This window comes from Cydia pomonella, unplaced genomic scaffold (assembly GCF_033807575.1).
Source record: "Cydia pomonella isolate Wapato2018A unplaced genomic scaffold, ilCydPomo1 PGA_scaffold_183, whole genome shotgun sequence".
NCBI classification, from domain to species: Eukaryota; Metazoa; Arthropoda; class Insecta; order Lepidoptera; family Tortricidae; genus Cydia; species Cydia pomonella.
This window is the reverse complement of record NW_026907824.1, coordinates 519,377-534,771: the sequence shown is the minus strand read 5'-3', so window position 1 is coordinate 534,771 and position 15,395 is coordinate 519,377. Positions and strand designations below refer to the sequence as shown.

The 15,395-nt window shown below is 39.0% G+C and overlaps 1 protein-coding gene across 3 annotated transcripts; it reads right to left on the bottom strand.

Annotated features, from left to right (window-relative positions):
- On the bottom strand, positions 1-15,075 carry LOC133533600 (serine/arginine repetitive matrix protein 1-like). 3 transcript variants are annotated; one of them, XM_061872604.1, is made up of 14 exons: positions 14,839-15,075; positions 11,197-11,286; positions 10,133-10,255; positions 9,113-9,283; positions 8,870-9,000; positions 8,070-8,176; positions 7,470-7,617; positions 7,005-7,084; positions 6,378-6,480; positions 5,817-5,948; positions 5,368-5,442; positions 2,532-2,675; positions 1,592-1,716; positions 1-1,500 (listed from the first exon to the last, which is right to left on the bottom strand). In XM_061872604.1, exons 1-14 carry the CDS (start codon positions 14,851-14,853, stop codon positions 131-133), a joined length of 2,814 nt encoding a protein of 937 aa, XP_061728588.1. In that variant the 5' UTR covers positions 14,854-15,075; the 3' UTR covers positions 1-130. The 3 variants fall into 3 exon arrangements, with proteins under 3 accessions (XP_061728588.1, XP_061728589.1, XP_061728590.1); XM_061872605.1 differs by having other exon boundaries at positions 2,532-2,672; XM_061872606.1 differs by lacking the exon at positions 5,368-5,442 and having other exon boundaries at positions 2,532-2,672; positions 14,839-15,074.
- Positions 15,076-15,395: the final 320 nt, after the last annotated feature.

Sequence of the window (15,395 nt, the reverse complement as noted above, 5' to 3'; positions counted from 1 at the left end):
TTATATTTTTGAAACTTTATTAAATACTAACAATGTGACATACATGTAAGCTTAGTCAATGTTATTTCAGTAAAGAATTCATTAAAATACTTCTACTACTGACTCAAGTCCAACGCACACAGAAAAAAAGTTAGTCAGAACCAGACGCACTAGTTTGTTTCTTCATTGACTTGAGCGCTCTTTCGCGTAGTTTCTTCTCAAGGTCCTCATTATTGACCTTTCCTTCCTCTTCCTCCTCTTCTGCGTCGTCGCTATCTGAGGACTCATCCTTCTTTTTGGATGATTTCTTATGCTTTTTGTGTTTCTTGTGTTTTTTCGAGTGCTTCTTGTGTTTCTTATTTCTCTTTTTCTTCGGCTCGTCACTATCCGAATCAGATTCGGATTCCGAAACCTTCTTTCTTGCCTTTTTCTTTGACACTTGGTCACTATCGGACGAGGATTCCTCTTTTTCGCGCTTCCTTCCTTTCTTCTCATCTTCGCGAGATTTAGGCTTCGCCTCTTCAACATGCTTAGATTTAGATTGTTTTTCATCAACTTTCTTTGATTTCGCCTCGGGCGATGACGCCTTTTCTTTCGGCGGTTCTAATTTCTTACTGCGCCGAACGTCTTTATCGGGAGAGCTAGATGACTCGCGCTTGGGAGCTTTCTTTTTAGATTTACCGTCACTGTCGGAGGAGTCATCATGAGAATCTTCTGAATGATCTGCTTTCTTAGGTTTCTGTTTGCTATCAACTTTCTCAGGTCTTGAGCGGTCCGTACTCAAATCCTTGCGTTTTTTACTAGATTTTTTGTCGGCGTCAGAGTCATCTGGAATGTTTTTCTGTTTTGACTTGGTGCTCTTATGCTTTACTTCTTCCTCGGAACTGGACTCTGAACTCGATGACCGAGCTCTCTTCTTTCTAGATTTCTTGGCTAACTTCTTCTTGGCATTCTTCTTGCTCTTCTTTTTACGATCATCCTCTGAATCGCTGGAAGAAGACTCTTCAGAATCGCTATCACTGGATGAACTCTCCTTTTTGGACCTCTTAGACCTCTTAGAGCTAGAGGCTTTCTCTTTCCGCTTGAGTTTGGCCTTGCTCTTGGATTTCGCCACTTCTTCACTGCTTTCACTTTCTGATTCTGATTGGTTGGTTTTCCTTTTGCTTTTTTTTGTATCTTGGGGCTTTGCCTCTTCTTCGACATGCTCTTTGCTCGACACGTCATCGCCGGATCGTTCGGATTTTTTGGTAGTCTCCATTTCATGTTTCCTTAGGAAAGGCGACGGGGTCCTTGAGAGACTCCTAGAATACTCACGCAAGGTGGGTATGGGAATGAAGTCTTCTCTTTCTTCTTCATCTGAAGAGTGAGCTGCCTTAACCTGCGAATCATTTTGCGACGCAGATTTATCATTGGCAACAGAAGATTCTCTACTGGAACTTGATATAACTCTCTCTTTAGAGCGTTCACGCGGAATAGAAACTCGTTCTGAAGATTTTTTCATCAGCTTCTCTGAAAGATTTTCTGAAACAATATAAAAAAACGTGTTTAATTAACTTTCCTATATTTGCTATAAGTTGATGGCTAATCACAAAAAAAAGGCATTATTTTATACCTTTTCTCGGAATGGAAACAGATTTCTCCAAGCGCTCCTTAATTATGTCGCTGGACCTTCGTTCACGCGACTTCCTGTCCCTAGATCTTCTATCCTTCAGCATACGATCCCTGGATTTCTTCTCTCTGGAAGAACAAGACCACCAGTTGTGATATTTCATATAATTTTAGACGATATCAATAAAAATCTGTTATGAGCTTGAGGACTGTCTACCTACAGTTTCGAGGCGGTTGGTAAGAAGCTATCATAAGTTACAAACTGATTGAAAGCATACGGCTGAATATATCGATACAAATTTTGTATAATAAAAGATGTGTAAAAACAAAAATAGTGGGATCCACTTAAAGGCATATTCGGTATCGTGTTCAGATTAGGAAAAAGTATTTTTTTTTTCCTTTGTATGGAGGATTGGCCGACTTGGACGACCTACCCCATTAAAAAAACTTTTTTCGTGTCAAACATTTTTTTCTACTTTTTTTTCCTAATTAGACCACGATACCAAATATGCCCTTAAACGGATCCCCACTATTTTTCTTACAACCTGAAGTAAAATTGAAGTATATAAATTATACGAATGAGCGCCAACAATTTATTTTCTAGTGCCATCATTATCTTTGCGTCATCATATGATATCGCTATAGAGTCGCATATCGTAAGTATGAGACATACAATACAATACTCTTTATTGAACACCTCACATAGTACATACATTTACATAAATAGGCGGTCCGCACAGAGCGAGCATACGCGTGAGGCAATTTCCTCGCGCACAAAATGGCCAGTGTAGACGTGCTTCGGCCAAGGCGGCGCGCGTGTTTTTCCGTTTTCCGAGGCACGTCTACACTAGCCGTTTTGAGCGCTAATGCCTAGGTTCCGAAGCATTAAGCAGCCTAGAGTCCGCTCGGCTCGGAATTGGCACAGGCGCCATGTAGTTAATTACCTGGATCTGTCCCTGGACGAGCGTCTCGGCGAGCGGCGGTCCCGGGAGCGACGGTCCCGGGAGCGGCGATCCCTGGAGCGGCCCGAGCGGCGGCGCGAGCGCGAGCGGCGCCGCGAGCGCGAGCGCCGACGATCGCGAGACCTACTTCAAAAGATACCTTCAAAAACCATCCATGTCACAAATGCGTATATCACATGCTCTCGCTCTGATAAAATTTTACCAGTTGGGTGGTAGGGATGTGGTATTAAGGCGTGACAGGGAACGTGCATTAACTGTAGGGGACAGCACTGGGGCCTTTTATTTATTAGCGCGAAGTGTAAATATCAAGTTTAAGCTTCCAATGTAGCCCCACAAGATGGCAAACCTACAATGCACAAGAAAAAACACGTGAATTGTAGAGGGCAGCACTTGCTTTGGCATGAAGTGTCAATGTGCAGTTTAAGTTTCCGATTCAGGCCACAAGATGGCAGACCCTCCGACGCGCACAGTGCCTATTTGCGACATGGCAGTTATTATTTAGTGTCCGCGCTGATCAGGTTTAGGTACTTAAGGAAGATGAGTTGTGTTTTATCTTGCTAAGTAACTTGTTTGATTATGCAAATACTTGGCAGAGTTAGGTACTACGTAAACGTTTCCCATCGTCAACGCAGTGAATACAGCTCGCCAAAAAAAAAAAGCCAACTTAACCCTTTGGAGCCATACCACGCCTATTGTATGCAGCGCGTATCGTGAACCTTGTCGGAATGCAGGAAGGTTGATATTGGGCAGTAGCCTCGCGCGGCAGTTGGCGTCTTTAAGCATCCAGAAACAAGCTCCACTATTTATTTTATCTTACTTTCTTAATAAGGGCATAGTTATTTAACTGTTAAACTGTACTTTTTAGCTAGAGTAACAAATAAATGTAAATATTTATTTTCCTTTTTTATTGTTGAACGTACCACATCACAATCTATAAATTGTGTATACAGATGTCAAATAAGATGTGTTAAGTTGTAAGTTCAGATGTCGCTAGTGACGTGGTCACAGTTGCAATGCTTAAATACGCGGTGAATGACGGATAGTCGGCTGGCGGAATTGGTAACGCATTGGACCGGCAATCCAAAGATGTGGATTCGAGTCCCACGTTGGCCAGAGTTGATCATCGTTGATTTTTTCATTGTGTTTGACATCTGTATATACAATTAATATAGTAACAGATATCAGCATCGTAAATTTCGTAAGTTATTAAAGACGCCACCACACAAAATTACTATGGACAACAACAGATTGGGATATATAACAAAAAATATTAGTATTATGAAATAAGGCCAATAAGTCATGCAAGAAAGAATATAAAAGGTGGTAGTAAGCATATAGATATTGGTAGCGGCATGGTAGCTGTGACGTTTATACCTAATATTCAAATCTGTGTCAGCCAGATCTCGACTGGTACTCTATGGTAGGAGAGCCAGCGGTGATAAATTTGTAGTTACTCTGGCGTCGTACAGATCTATCGGAATCGTAAGATTTGATGATAGGAAGAATAAAAAGTTACATAAGGCTTTTATTTTCAGCGATCATGTATGCTACAGGCTTTTAAAAATTTCGAGTGGTTGGTGGGGGGGGTCAGAAATCAGTAATTGTTTATTTGCATTGATACAGTATTTGGATATTATAAATATTATAATACTTTGTATTTCAGTTCATGTAGCTTGCATGCAAGCGTGCAAATATATACCTACCTAGTCAATAAAATGACAAAAAATAAATATAAAATGTCAAATTGAAAAAGTTAAAACAAAAAATCGTTATAAATATTGTTAAATAGATTGTGGATTTGTATTATTGTGCTATTTTACTTAATGTGACAATTATACAGTAAATTAGTACGCATTTCCTTAATCTGACTGTTAATACAATGTGAAAATCGGGTCTAGAGTAATAGCACAATTATAACATTAACTTAGAACAAAATGACTGAATCGACAATCTGCTTCACGATTTTTAAGAGAAAACTTCTTTAGCGGCGCTGAGCACTTTTTGTGATGGGGAAGAAATATTAAACTCGCGTCAGGTGTCACGTGACCGTCAGATTGAAAATTCGTAAGACGGACATGTGACATCATGGTGACGTGCAATTAGAATATCATCGAAGCCTGGTGACTTGAAAAATCGTATCTCATTCAATTGTGACATTTTATTTTCTTCATAATCAAAGTGCTGTCATACAGGTTAAAGAGGTTTAATCTTTGTTAATTGTGTTGTATTGTATCTTTGTGTTGTTGGGTGTCCATGATTGTAGATACTCAAATTTTTCCGTACCAATAACGGAAAAGAAGCGTGATTGTATTACTTAATATGATGGTGTACGATTCATTAACATTTACTGATTGTGTAGGCTGTAGTCCTGCTCACGTCTCATGAATTACTTTGTATATGTTATATATTAACACTAAAATGCGCATTTCAAAATATCTTCCACACTCAAATTTATTTACGTAGGTATAATAGAGAATTATCTCTTTTTGTAAAACTGCTACTCAATTTCTCCAAAATATCAAAAATGCACAACATTAATATTCAAGTTTTCACTTCTGCCGGCACTCCCGGATTGCAACCCATTGTTTTTTTAAACCCTCACCAACCAACGGATCAACGTATATGGCTAAAAGTGGTTGACTACACGGGTAGCCATATAACACTAATATTGGGCTCCTCTACCATTACGTGACTTCCATAATACAAATACGAATATTACAAATGTTACCGCCACCCTGAATCTACCACAGTGTTTGCGTCAAGAATGATACATAACAAATGAGAAAAGCGCAAATAAATGCCTGTAAAAACATGTTACCTGTCCCTTGAACGTCGTCGAGAGCGTGAGCGCGAACGCCGGCGTCGTTCAAGCGATCGGCGACGTTCTCGTGACCTTTAAAAGCAGAATCGTTTACATTTTGGTTGAAATTTTGTATGATATTTTTATATAATAATATAAATATAAAAATGGACAACGAGCGTATAACACAACTCATTTCATTCAAGGCAATGTATCGGTTCCAGCCGCCAGGCGAAGTCTAGAAATAGATATGTATAGGTATGTATACTCGTTACACCTTCCACTTTACACTACGATTACTCGATATTTTCTCTTATTTCATTAGTAACTTTTCTATAGTACTCTGGGCCTACGCGGCGGTGCGAGAGGTGCGGCCTCTGCCTGGCAGCTATGGCAGTAAATGGCCGTGGGCTCTATTGATACTACAAGAATATACGCTCGTACTATGTGCAGTTCTAAAAACTTGCCTCTCTCTTCTTTCTCTTTCGCGTCGTCGCCTCTCCCTCTCGCGCTCTCTTTCTCGCTCACGTTCACGTTCTCTGTCACGTCGGTCCACCGACAACCGGCGGCTGCTCCGGCGGCGATCTCTGGATTTGCTTCTGTTATAAAAAGTCATTAACCGTCATTACCAATTAACTTTTAAAGTAGGAAAGAAACAAATAGTACATTATTGTCCAAGGCGATGGATGTACACATTTTTTGGCTTCGGTATTAATTTTACTGGACGAATTTGGAGTCAGTTAATTTATTAAGAGTTATGCGTCTGCGTCGATACGTTTCTTTCAACAGCAAATATATCTAACTTTGGGCATTGTGGTCTCTGTGGGTCTCTTAATATCTAGCGGGCCTTAGGATTTTTTATCATGGTTGTGATATATGAAAATTATGAAAAAAAAAACAAGACAGATGAGATGCTGGGACTCAACAGTAGCTAGCAGTGAAGAAGCGTGATTTTAACCGTGATGCGGGAAAAAATCACGCTGTCAGTAATTAATAATAATAAATGGAATATAAGCTATGCCAGTAACCTCTCTCTGCGGGAGCTCCTCCTAGGACTGACGCTTGTGGAAGAGTCACGGTTGGAGCGGTACTGACGCTTCTTGTGAGACGACCTCTTCTTAGCGCTGCCATCTAAAAACCGAAGTAAATATAACTATTTCACCTCAATCGTAAAGGCTTTTTTTTAGAAATCATGGTTTCAGTCGACTTTGTCAAAGTAATTTGAGGAACTCTTATGTTTGTTTTTTATTTTTTTTATCATTATTATGTTTATTCTTACACAAATTGAAGTCCCACGGTACGCTCAAAAAGGCTTAGTGTTGTGGGTACTTAGACAACAACACATATAATATACAAATTTAATAAATAGAAAATATCCATGACTCAGGAACAAATATCTGTGCTCATCACACAAATAAATGCCGTTACTGGGTTTCGAACCCAAGACCATCGTCCTCATAGGCAGGGCCACTACCCACTAGGCCAGACCGGTCGTCAAATAATATTTATACTAGACTACTTGGACTAAAGTTATCATTTCTATTTAATAAGTTATATGTTACTGAAACGGGATTATTAGCCTAACACGAATATTAATGCATCTAGAACATAAGGGTATAACATAATGATAATGAACTACAAGAGTAAGAACTTACGCGACGAAGCAGACGAAGAGCGTGACCTGGAAGAGCGACCTTTGTCTTCCTTTTTGTCCTCGACCACCTTATCAGCGGATCTATGAAAAAATTGTTCATTATAATACAAGTGCGTAGGACATTACCCTCGAAGTGATAACAAAGTCAGTAGAGCAAATGATCAATGCCCACCCGTTTCATTTTAAATTAAATGGCATGTTGTTTCTTTACTGTCCATTGCTTGCGCAGGTAATAATCAAGAGAGCAAAAAAACATACGCAAGCAATTATATCAATAATATATAATGCGTGAATAGGACACATAGGTAGTCACTTGCAAAGCTACTTCTACTTTTAATAATGTGAAGAAAAAAAAAACAAGTATGTTTAATATCGGACCAATATCCACATAAGTGAATAATGATGATTTGTGATATTTGGAAAGACACCATTTGAACTAGTTATATGAATGGTGTGGTGCTCTTACTTGTCCGGCGAGGCGGACCCGGACTTGCGGCCGTCGCCCGCCGGCAGCTCCGGCGCGGCCGGCTCCTCCTCGAGGGCTTCGCCGGTGGAGTTGTGGTTCGCCTCCTCCTTGGCGGCGTCTTCTTTCTTCTCGGGGGACTTGCCGTTTTCTGGTGGAATAAAATACAAATTTGAAAAAATCTTGCAAACCAACTTTGTCCCTTTGCCTTCAACTTCGGCGCTTTGTAAGATTACTGTAGTAGCCAAACATTTGTGTTACTTTTAAAATTCATATTAAAATCCCGTAAGCGCCAATGAGGGATAGGCTGTCCTAACGGCAATGTAAATATTAGTTTATTTCCGTCTGGTTCGCTGCCAGTTCCATTATCTATCACTGGAAAATTGAGCTAATAAGGTCTCACCTAAGTAGCACTGCACAGGATATACTGCTGTAGATTGTTATTACTTGTAATATTAAACGGTAATAATTTAGGTATGGAACCCTAAAAATAAGTCATTATTGAGCGCAGGAACGAGCATAAGTTTTCATCCATTTATATTACTGTCTCTACCACCACACTAAATGAAAAAAGGTAAAAAAAAAGGAAAAAAAAAACTAAACCTTTAGGTTCCGGAATCTTGTCATCAGCATGCGACGTTTTCTCTCTCGTCTGGCTCTTGTCCCGACTGCGCCTCCTCGACCGCCTCGGGCTGCCTCCGTTGCGATGCCTAAGAGATACAAAAGACATCTCATTATAGTTACATATAAAAGATTTACAAAAATATTATAGAAACACCAAAAGCAGTGCTTCTCATACAAAACGCCATTCAGCAGCCATATGCCCTTCACGGTATATTATATCCTATACTTTTAGTTACCATTTAAATATTTTAAGCTATACAAATTTGGTTACGGTTTAAATTGGTGCTTCTCATAGGCAGAATGAACCGTTTTAGGAAATTTTAAACCGGTGACAAAATATTGCTGTCGCTTTGACAGTGCTAGCTGATGATAGCACAGTACAACTCTAATATTATGCGATCCAGTTAAGACAAAACGTATGGCCAGCGCCATTTAGATGTACGTTTATGGTTACAAGAGAGAGACGGAAAGAGAGACCTAAGCCCTCCTACGTGTACACGTTCAACGCAGCTGGCCAACTTTATTGTCACGCGTGCAATAGAGTATTTAAGAGCAAGTTCGGCCTGGCCAGCCACATTAGGGCTCACGCTAGACAACGTCCATAATGTGTTTATTTGGGGTCGCCGTCATCGAAAACGATGAGGAGGACTATATATATATATATTTACCATCAAATGCCAACAAACCACATTGTGGTTTGGCAGAATAATTAATTTGTATGTAATTAGTTTTTTTTACCAATCTAATCCAACTATGGTAGTAGTTATGTTGAAACTTACTTCCTATCATTAGAACGATCTCGGGACCTGGATCGCGAGCGGCGCCGGTCGCGCGACCGCCGGCGATCCCGCGAGCGCGACCGCGAACGGCGACGATCCTTTTCTTTGTCCTTGTCCTTCTGCTGCTCCTCCTAATATAAATACATTGTTATTAATATGATGCAGGGAAAAAAAATTAGGCATCTAATGAGCTAAGTCAATAAACATTAACGCATTTTAATAAAAAACAAATAAAACGCATACCATTCTCTTTTTAATCTCTTCTTTCTTCTGCTGCGTGAAGGACTCCGGTATCCCGTTCTCGCTGGCCTGCGCGCTCAGCAGCAGCTCCCACAGCTCGCCCATGAACAGACGCGCGTTCTTCCCGTTCAGGAAACCCGTCAGGTTTATCTGCATCTTTTTAGGACAAGGGAACTAGGGAGCCGGAACGGATCGGGAAAGAAAAAAACATACAGTTAGTGACAGCTCCTGTAGTCCAATATCTAACATCCTAACGTGACGTTACTGAGGTACTTTTGGTTACTTGGTTGCAGTTTGTGAGAAAAATCAAAATAATAAAAACAAAATTTATAAAAGTCGTTAAGAGCGCCACGGAGATCTTGAAGCAAATTATGCGTTGTGGCATTGAAATGACTCTGGTAGGGAAGCGTATGCCGTGTACATTATGTGAACTGTCAAGTGATCATGTTGAGCGGCGAGCGGCGGAGCAGCGGCGCGGCGACGCGGGCGGCGCGGCGGCGGCGGCACGCTGCAGCGGCGGCGGCGGCGGCCGGGCTCTTCTTTCTTCCGCTCTTGCATCTGTAAGGGTGTTGCGAACACAACCACATTATGCTGAACGCAAAGCCTAAACGGGACTTCCCTACCCTGAGTCAGATCGAGCTCTTAACGACTTTCACTTTGAAACTTCTCAAATTATGAAGGGAATCACATTGCATATTCTCTTATACTGAGTTAGCATTGTTAAGTATTTAATTTCCCCGTAAATACCGATTTAGAACGCTAAGTGGCCTCCGAAAGCGGCGGCGAGCGGCAGCACGGCGGCGGCGGGCGGCGGCGCAGGCACTGACAGCGCTAACCGTCGGGGACCATAGAAATATCCATACGCAATCAATATACATATGACACCATACTTCGATTGCAGTTTCTTTGAAAATCTAGGCATGATTCTATTTTTAATAAATAGTTATATAGCCCGAGAAAAGAAACTGCAATGATTACACTTTGTTACAAATATTGAATGAAAAGTAAGAAAATATTAGCCACCTTTTCCTCTAGCTGGTTGTTGACATAGTCGATAACCACGTCGTCTTCCATCTTGAGGATTTCAGTGATCTTCTGTGTGATCCATGGCTTCAACACGTCCAGTTTCACCTTGGACATGTCCACCTGAACATAAGAAAATGAGTGTATAGTAATAAATATTTAACTAGGTGTCACACTTTCTCAGGCAAGCAAGTAAAACTCACAAATCCTGTAAATAACTCAAGCTAATTTTTGCTAGCAAGAGAGAAGGTTGAATTTCTAAACTTTCTAGAGTAATGTTTTTAGGATAATTTTGATTTATTAAAAACGATTATTTTGGTATTAAATAGACTATAAAAAAATTACCCTAAAACTATTAAATAAATCATTATTATTATTAGAGCTTTTATTCCTCTTAACAAGTTTTGTAATGTGTTAAATAAATAAAAAATCCTAAAAAAAAGTTACTTTGTCACATATTTCTCTCGTCGAGCGTTGTCGCGCTTATGATGACTGAATACTCTTATTTAGCAAGTTACCCCATGATTTCAAGTAACAATATGGGCGTTCATTCAGTGTTACCATGTGCTGAATCAAAGAATCTTGAGATTCTTGAGGAGAGTTAAACAAATTCTATGAAATTAGTATACAAAGGGCTTACCACGAAAAGCAAAAATTGTAATTTTGTTGTCTGACTCTATCCAATCGCTTTTGCATATTCGAGCGATAGAGGCAGATAAAAAAAAATGATTTTCGTTTTTCGTAGTAAGCCTCAGTAATCCTGTACAGATAATTTTGTTGTAGTAGTATCACTAAACAGTGATGACGTCATTGATGTTGCAGGTTCTTTTAGTGTTCAAAATTTACACTGTTGCTTTTAACCACATTTTTTCCCAAGAAATGGTAATATTTTTAAGGAGTATTTTAGGTCCAATTATTTAAGATGAAAGTAAAAATAAAAATACTGCAGGTTCTCAACTAGCTATTGCAATTGATCAGACATTCCGGTCAACTGATTTCTACTGCTGAATTTTGGCACTGAATCTGAGAAAAGTAGCAAATTTAAGAAATTCCAGTTAGGATACCTGTTGGGTTAAACAATCACCAAACTTCATCTGCTTCATCAGCTTCTTCTCCTTGTCGCTGAAGCGCGTGTCCTGCTCAGTACTCGTTCCCTACAACAAAAGACCATTGTACCAATCAAACAAAAGTTTTTAGACTTAATTATATTTATTTCTATAGTGGTATTACTAAAATTATATTAATTTAGAGTTCCTAGAAAAAGTAAGGCGGAAACTTTGAATAATTTGTTATCATACCCTATGGTATACTACTGATGGCAGATGGTTTCAATCTGTGCTTGTCATGAATTACCTAGACGGATTGAGTACATTTTCTTTAATTTGATACAAACACCTTTCTAGCTTGATGATAAGGTTCAATTTAGCATGGCAAAAAAGTGACAGCGCTCTCCACTTTAGGTAGAACCTCATGGATTAATATTGAATTTTACACACTATACCATGATAATTTACTAACTTATCTATGAAAATGTATTCTCTTTTTTTTTTATTGGTATAATTTTTGCAACATATGACCATGCATATATAAAAAATTTTCTTCAAACAATTTACTGCACTGATGCTCAATCCAGTAGATTGATAGATGAGGACATAGATAACTGTAATGTGTATGTCGTGCATAAATACTAGGAAATTGGTGGATCCAAGTTGTGTTTTAGCGAAACTACGTCTTTAGTATTCTAGGTAGTATTATTAATTAAGTTTCTGCAACTAACAGTCTCAACAGACATCTTAAGGTAATGGAAGTAAGTAGAGATGCCTCCTGTCCACACTGCAGTAAGGAGAATGTCACTTACTAGCAGATAGTATTATGTATGTGGCATCGCAATATAATACAATCGATAGAGACATAATAAAATAAAACAAACTAAAGGGCATCAAACTTAAAGATGTCCTTCTATGCTGCAGGAAAACTCTTGTTCTCCTGTAGAACATCTTAGATTTGAGGAGAATAGTGTGGGAATGCTGCTGAGACAGTAACTTGCAGCTCCAAATTTACGGAATTATTATTCTATTATATATGAATGCACATGCAGCTTATCTGCTTATAGCTGATATGTGCACATCAATGTCCTGCACTTGTGTTTTATCCATTTATAAAATGCTTATCGAGTCTGTTTTTAAGAGTTTGTGAGTCCACACTGAGCGAGCATACGCGCGAGGCAATTTCCTCACGCACAAAATAGCCTCACGCATATGCTCACTCTAGTTAGGGCGGCGAATAGGGGAATTTTCGGTAATACTCGAGCGTGGCAGTTTAAGATATGGGAGATACCTTAGACCTAATAGAACAACCTTGTAAAGTATTTAGCTCTATATGTAGTGACGCGCGCCTAGGATAGACGATCAGATTAGTAAAAAAAAATCGATAGTCTGAAATACTCGAGCGCGTCAGATTAAGATATTGGGGGTTGATTTTAGTGTTTTAAGACTAAATTTAACTAATCTGACTATAAGTCCTTGACGCCGCCGAGTTATAGGGTCGCGAACTTGTGAAAAAAAAACGTTAATCCGGCATTCTCGAGCGCGATTTTTTTTTATTTTATTTTGAAGAATATAATCTAAAACTTACTAAAAATACAAAATCTGCCGGTTTCCGCATGACCGGAAGTGTGGAGGAGCCATTTCGTCTTCCGAAAAACGCGTGGCGGCATATAAGTCGCGAACGATACATTTTACAAAAAAGAAAGTTTAAATAAACAAAAAAGGTAATTTTATTTTACACAAAAAAGGTCTCTTTACATTTTTGTCCAAAGTTAAAACTTTTTGACTTGAAGCATCATAAAAACTCAAACTCCGTATATCTCGAAAACTGAGGGTGTTAAAAAAATTGATCTGAAATAACGATGATTAAAATTAAATTATGTGACTTTTATTATATCTCAAAATTTGTTTTTTTCTAAAGCTTCTCGACAATTTTCGTGGACTCGGAAAAAGTTACGCGTATCTGTATACAAAAGTATTATTAACATGTACAGTTTCATGTATGTATATTATTCAATAGCCTGTTGATCCTCAAATTGTTTTTTGGACGTACCGTAAGCAAAACGAAGTGAAGAATTGAAGCAAAAAAGAGGAATTTGCCATAAACATGTAATACAGACTGAGCGCTTCGCGGAAATATATTTTTATATCATTTCATTTTTTTATACAATAAATAATACAATTCGTACTACATTTCATCTACATTTACGTTGGTTGCATCTATTGCTTTATTTTCATTCTTAAAATCCCCGTTTTATCAAGGAGAAAGAAAGGAAAAAAAGAAACCAAAAAACCTTTTTCGGTCAGATTAAGAGAACCCACCAACATTTTTGTCAGATTAAGAAAATATGCTTTCAGGATACCGAGATAAACCTCCCCTATGAAAATCTGACGCGCTCGAGTATTTCAAAAAAACTTTTTTTTTTTGCATTTTCAAAAATTCATCGTAACTTATCGTCACGTCGAAATCGTCAGTTTTTTTAAAGGGAGCTTCCTTGGGGCCTACTTAACACACCTTCCGAAAATCTGACGCGCTCGAGTAAATTTTTTTTTTTTTGCATTTTTGACTACTTTATATTCCTACCCCCACCACGCAAACCGGCAGATTAGTATACCGTTGTTATCAGAGGCACTTGGGGCATACGTAGTATGAATATCTGACGCGCTCGAGAATGCCCAAGTAACTGTTTTTTTTAACATTTTTGAAAAACCGTACACGCCAAACCCACCGCTAAAATGGTTTTTACCATACGAGCTTTTCTTTTCGAAATTATTTTATCTTTCGATTTTGATAGGTCTCGACGGCGCCGTTGAATTACGCCATTTAGCTACCTCGCCTCCCTAACTACTCTGTGTGGACCCACCTGTTCATTGAGGGTGCACTGATTATGGATTCAGGCACAAACTGGTCCACACTATCACTACGATATTATAAACTTTAAACTGAAATAGACGCCATACATATACCGTAAAACCACCCAACTATAGTCCAAAGCTCCCAACTATGGTCCACAAATAAACTCAATTTTTCTCGTTCAGGTGTGTATTTTACTATATTTTTGTAGTTCTAATGCAAAGTATGTTTATAAATGGAAGGTAAAACTAGGAAGCCAAAAGGAACATTGGTATAGATACTTAATTTTCTTTCGAACTTGTGGACCATAGTTGTAGTATTGGACTATAGTTGTGTAGTTTTACGGTATTAAAGGAAAAGTGACAAAGCCCTCCAGTGGCGGAGACCAGATTCGAACTGGCGTCTTCACTTTACGGGCTAACGCCTAAGACCTCTCTAGGCAACCCCGAAGGAGTGGTATCCGTCCCAATTTCTCAAGTATACACATTACGGGTACAAGTCAGCGATAAATGCATATAATAGATATATGAATAAATACATAAAATACAAAGTAATCTCACAATAGAAAAATGTCCCGTAATTGGCGGTGTTTGAGCCCCGGACCCCCAGCTCCACTACCAACTAGGCTAGTGAATGCAAGGAAACAGGACTTTTAATAGGGCGGCTTCGTAATGAAGCCGGCGTACAATTACACTTTCGTAGGTAGGTACAGGTTAAAAATTACCTACGAATATTACTAATCATTAAACAAACAATGGGTGACGAAGTGTATTAATTTTGTCATTTAAATAAGTAAATAATCTTACCGTATACATCAGCATAGCTTTCTTTTAATCAATAAAATCAAAAAAGTGGCCAGGCCAAATAGCGTGAGGACGCTAGTCACCAAGACCGATTTAATGTATCCTTAATCACTTTATTCTCATCCAACTTGTGTTGGTGGTAACAGAGCTTACAGGCCTCACAGTTCACACTATTAAATTAGCGTCATTCTCTAAACAATAAAAAGAAATTACTACGATCGCGTGCAAAATGCCCGAACGTTCGCCATTTTGGAAACAAAATGGCCTCCTTCTTCGCTCATCGGTGGCAAAGATCGGTGGGTTCCAAGCAAAAGTGTCTATTAAATCCACACTTTATCAGGCCTGATTACAGACCCGATTTCGGGCCCGAGAAAGAGTATTTTTCCGTTTCACCCACGGACGTAGATAATAAGGTGGATAGAGTACACTGGCCAAAAAAGTGTGTCCACATGAGAAGTCAAACCAGAGCCCTGCATCTCGTTCTAATTAGGGTGATCATAAGTTATATTTATGTGGGACATTAGGATAAGTTGGAAATATGGAATGTATAGTTAGGCCAG

Excerpts from the sequence above, each read along its gene's own strand:
- LOC133533600 (XM_061872604.1), bottom strand. Across the intron at positions 8,177-8,869 it reads GATCGTTCTAATGATAGGAA|GCATCGCAACGGAGGCAGCC; the intron begins GTAAGTTTCAAC and ends TGTATCTCTTAG. Across the intron at positions 5,443-5,816 it reads GAAAGAGAAAGAAGAGAGAG|GTCACGAGAACGTCGCCGAT; the intron begins GCAAGTTTTTAG and ends CTGCTTTTAAAG.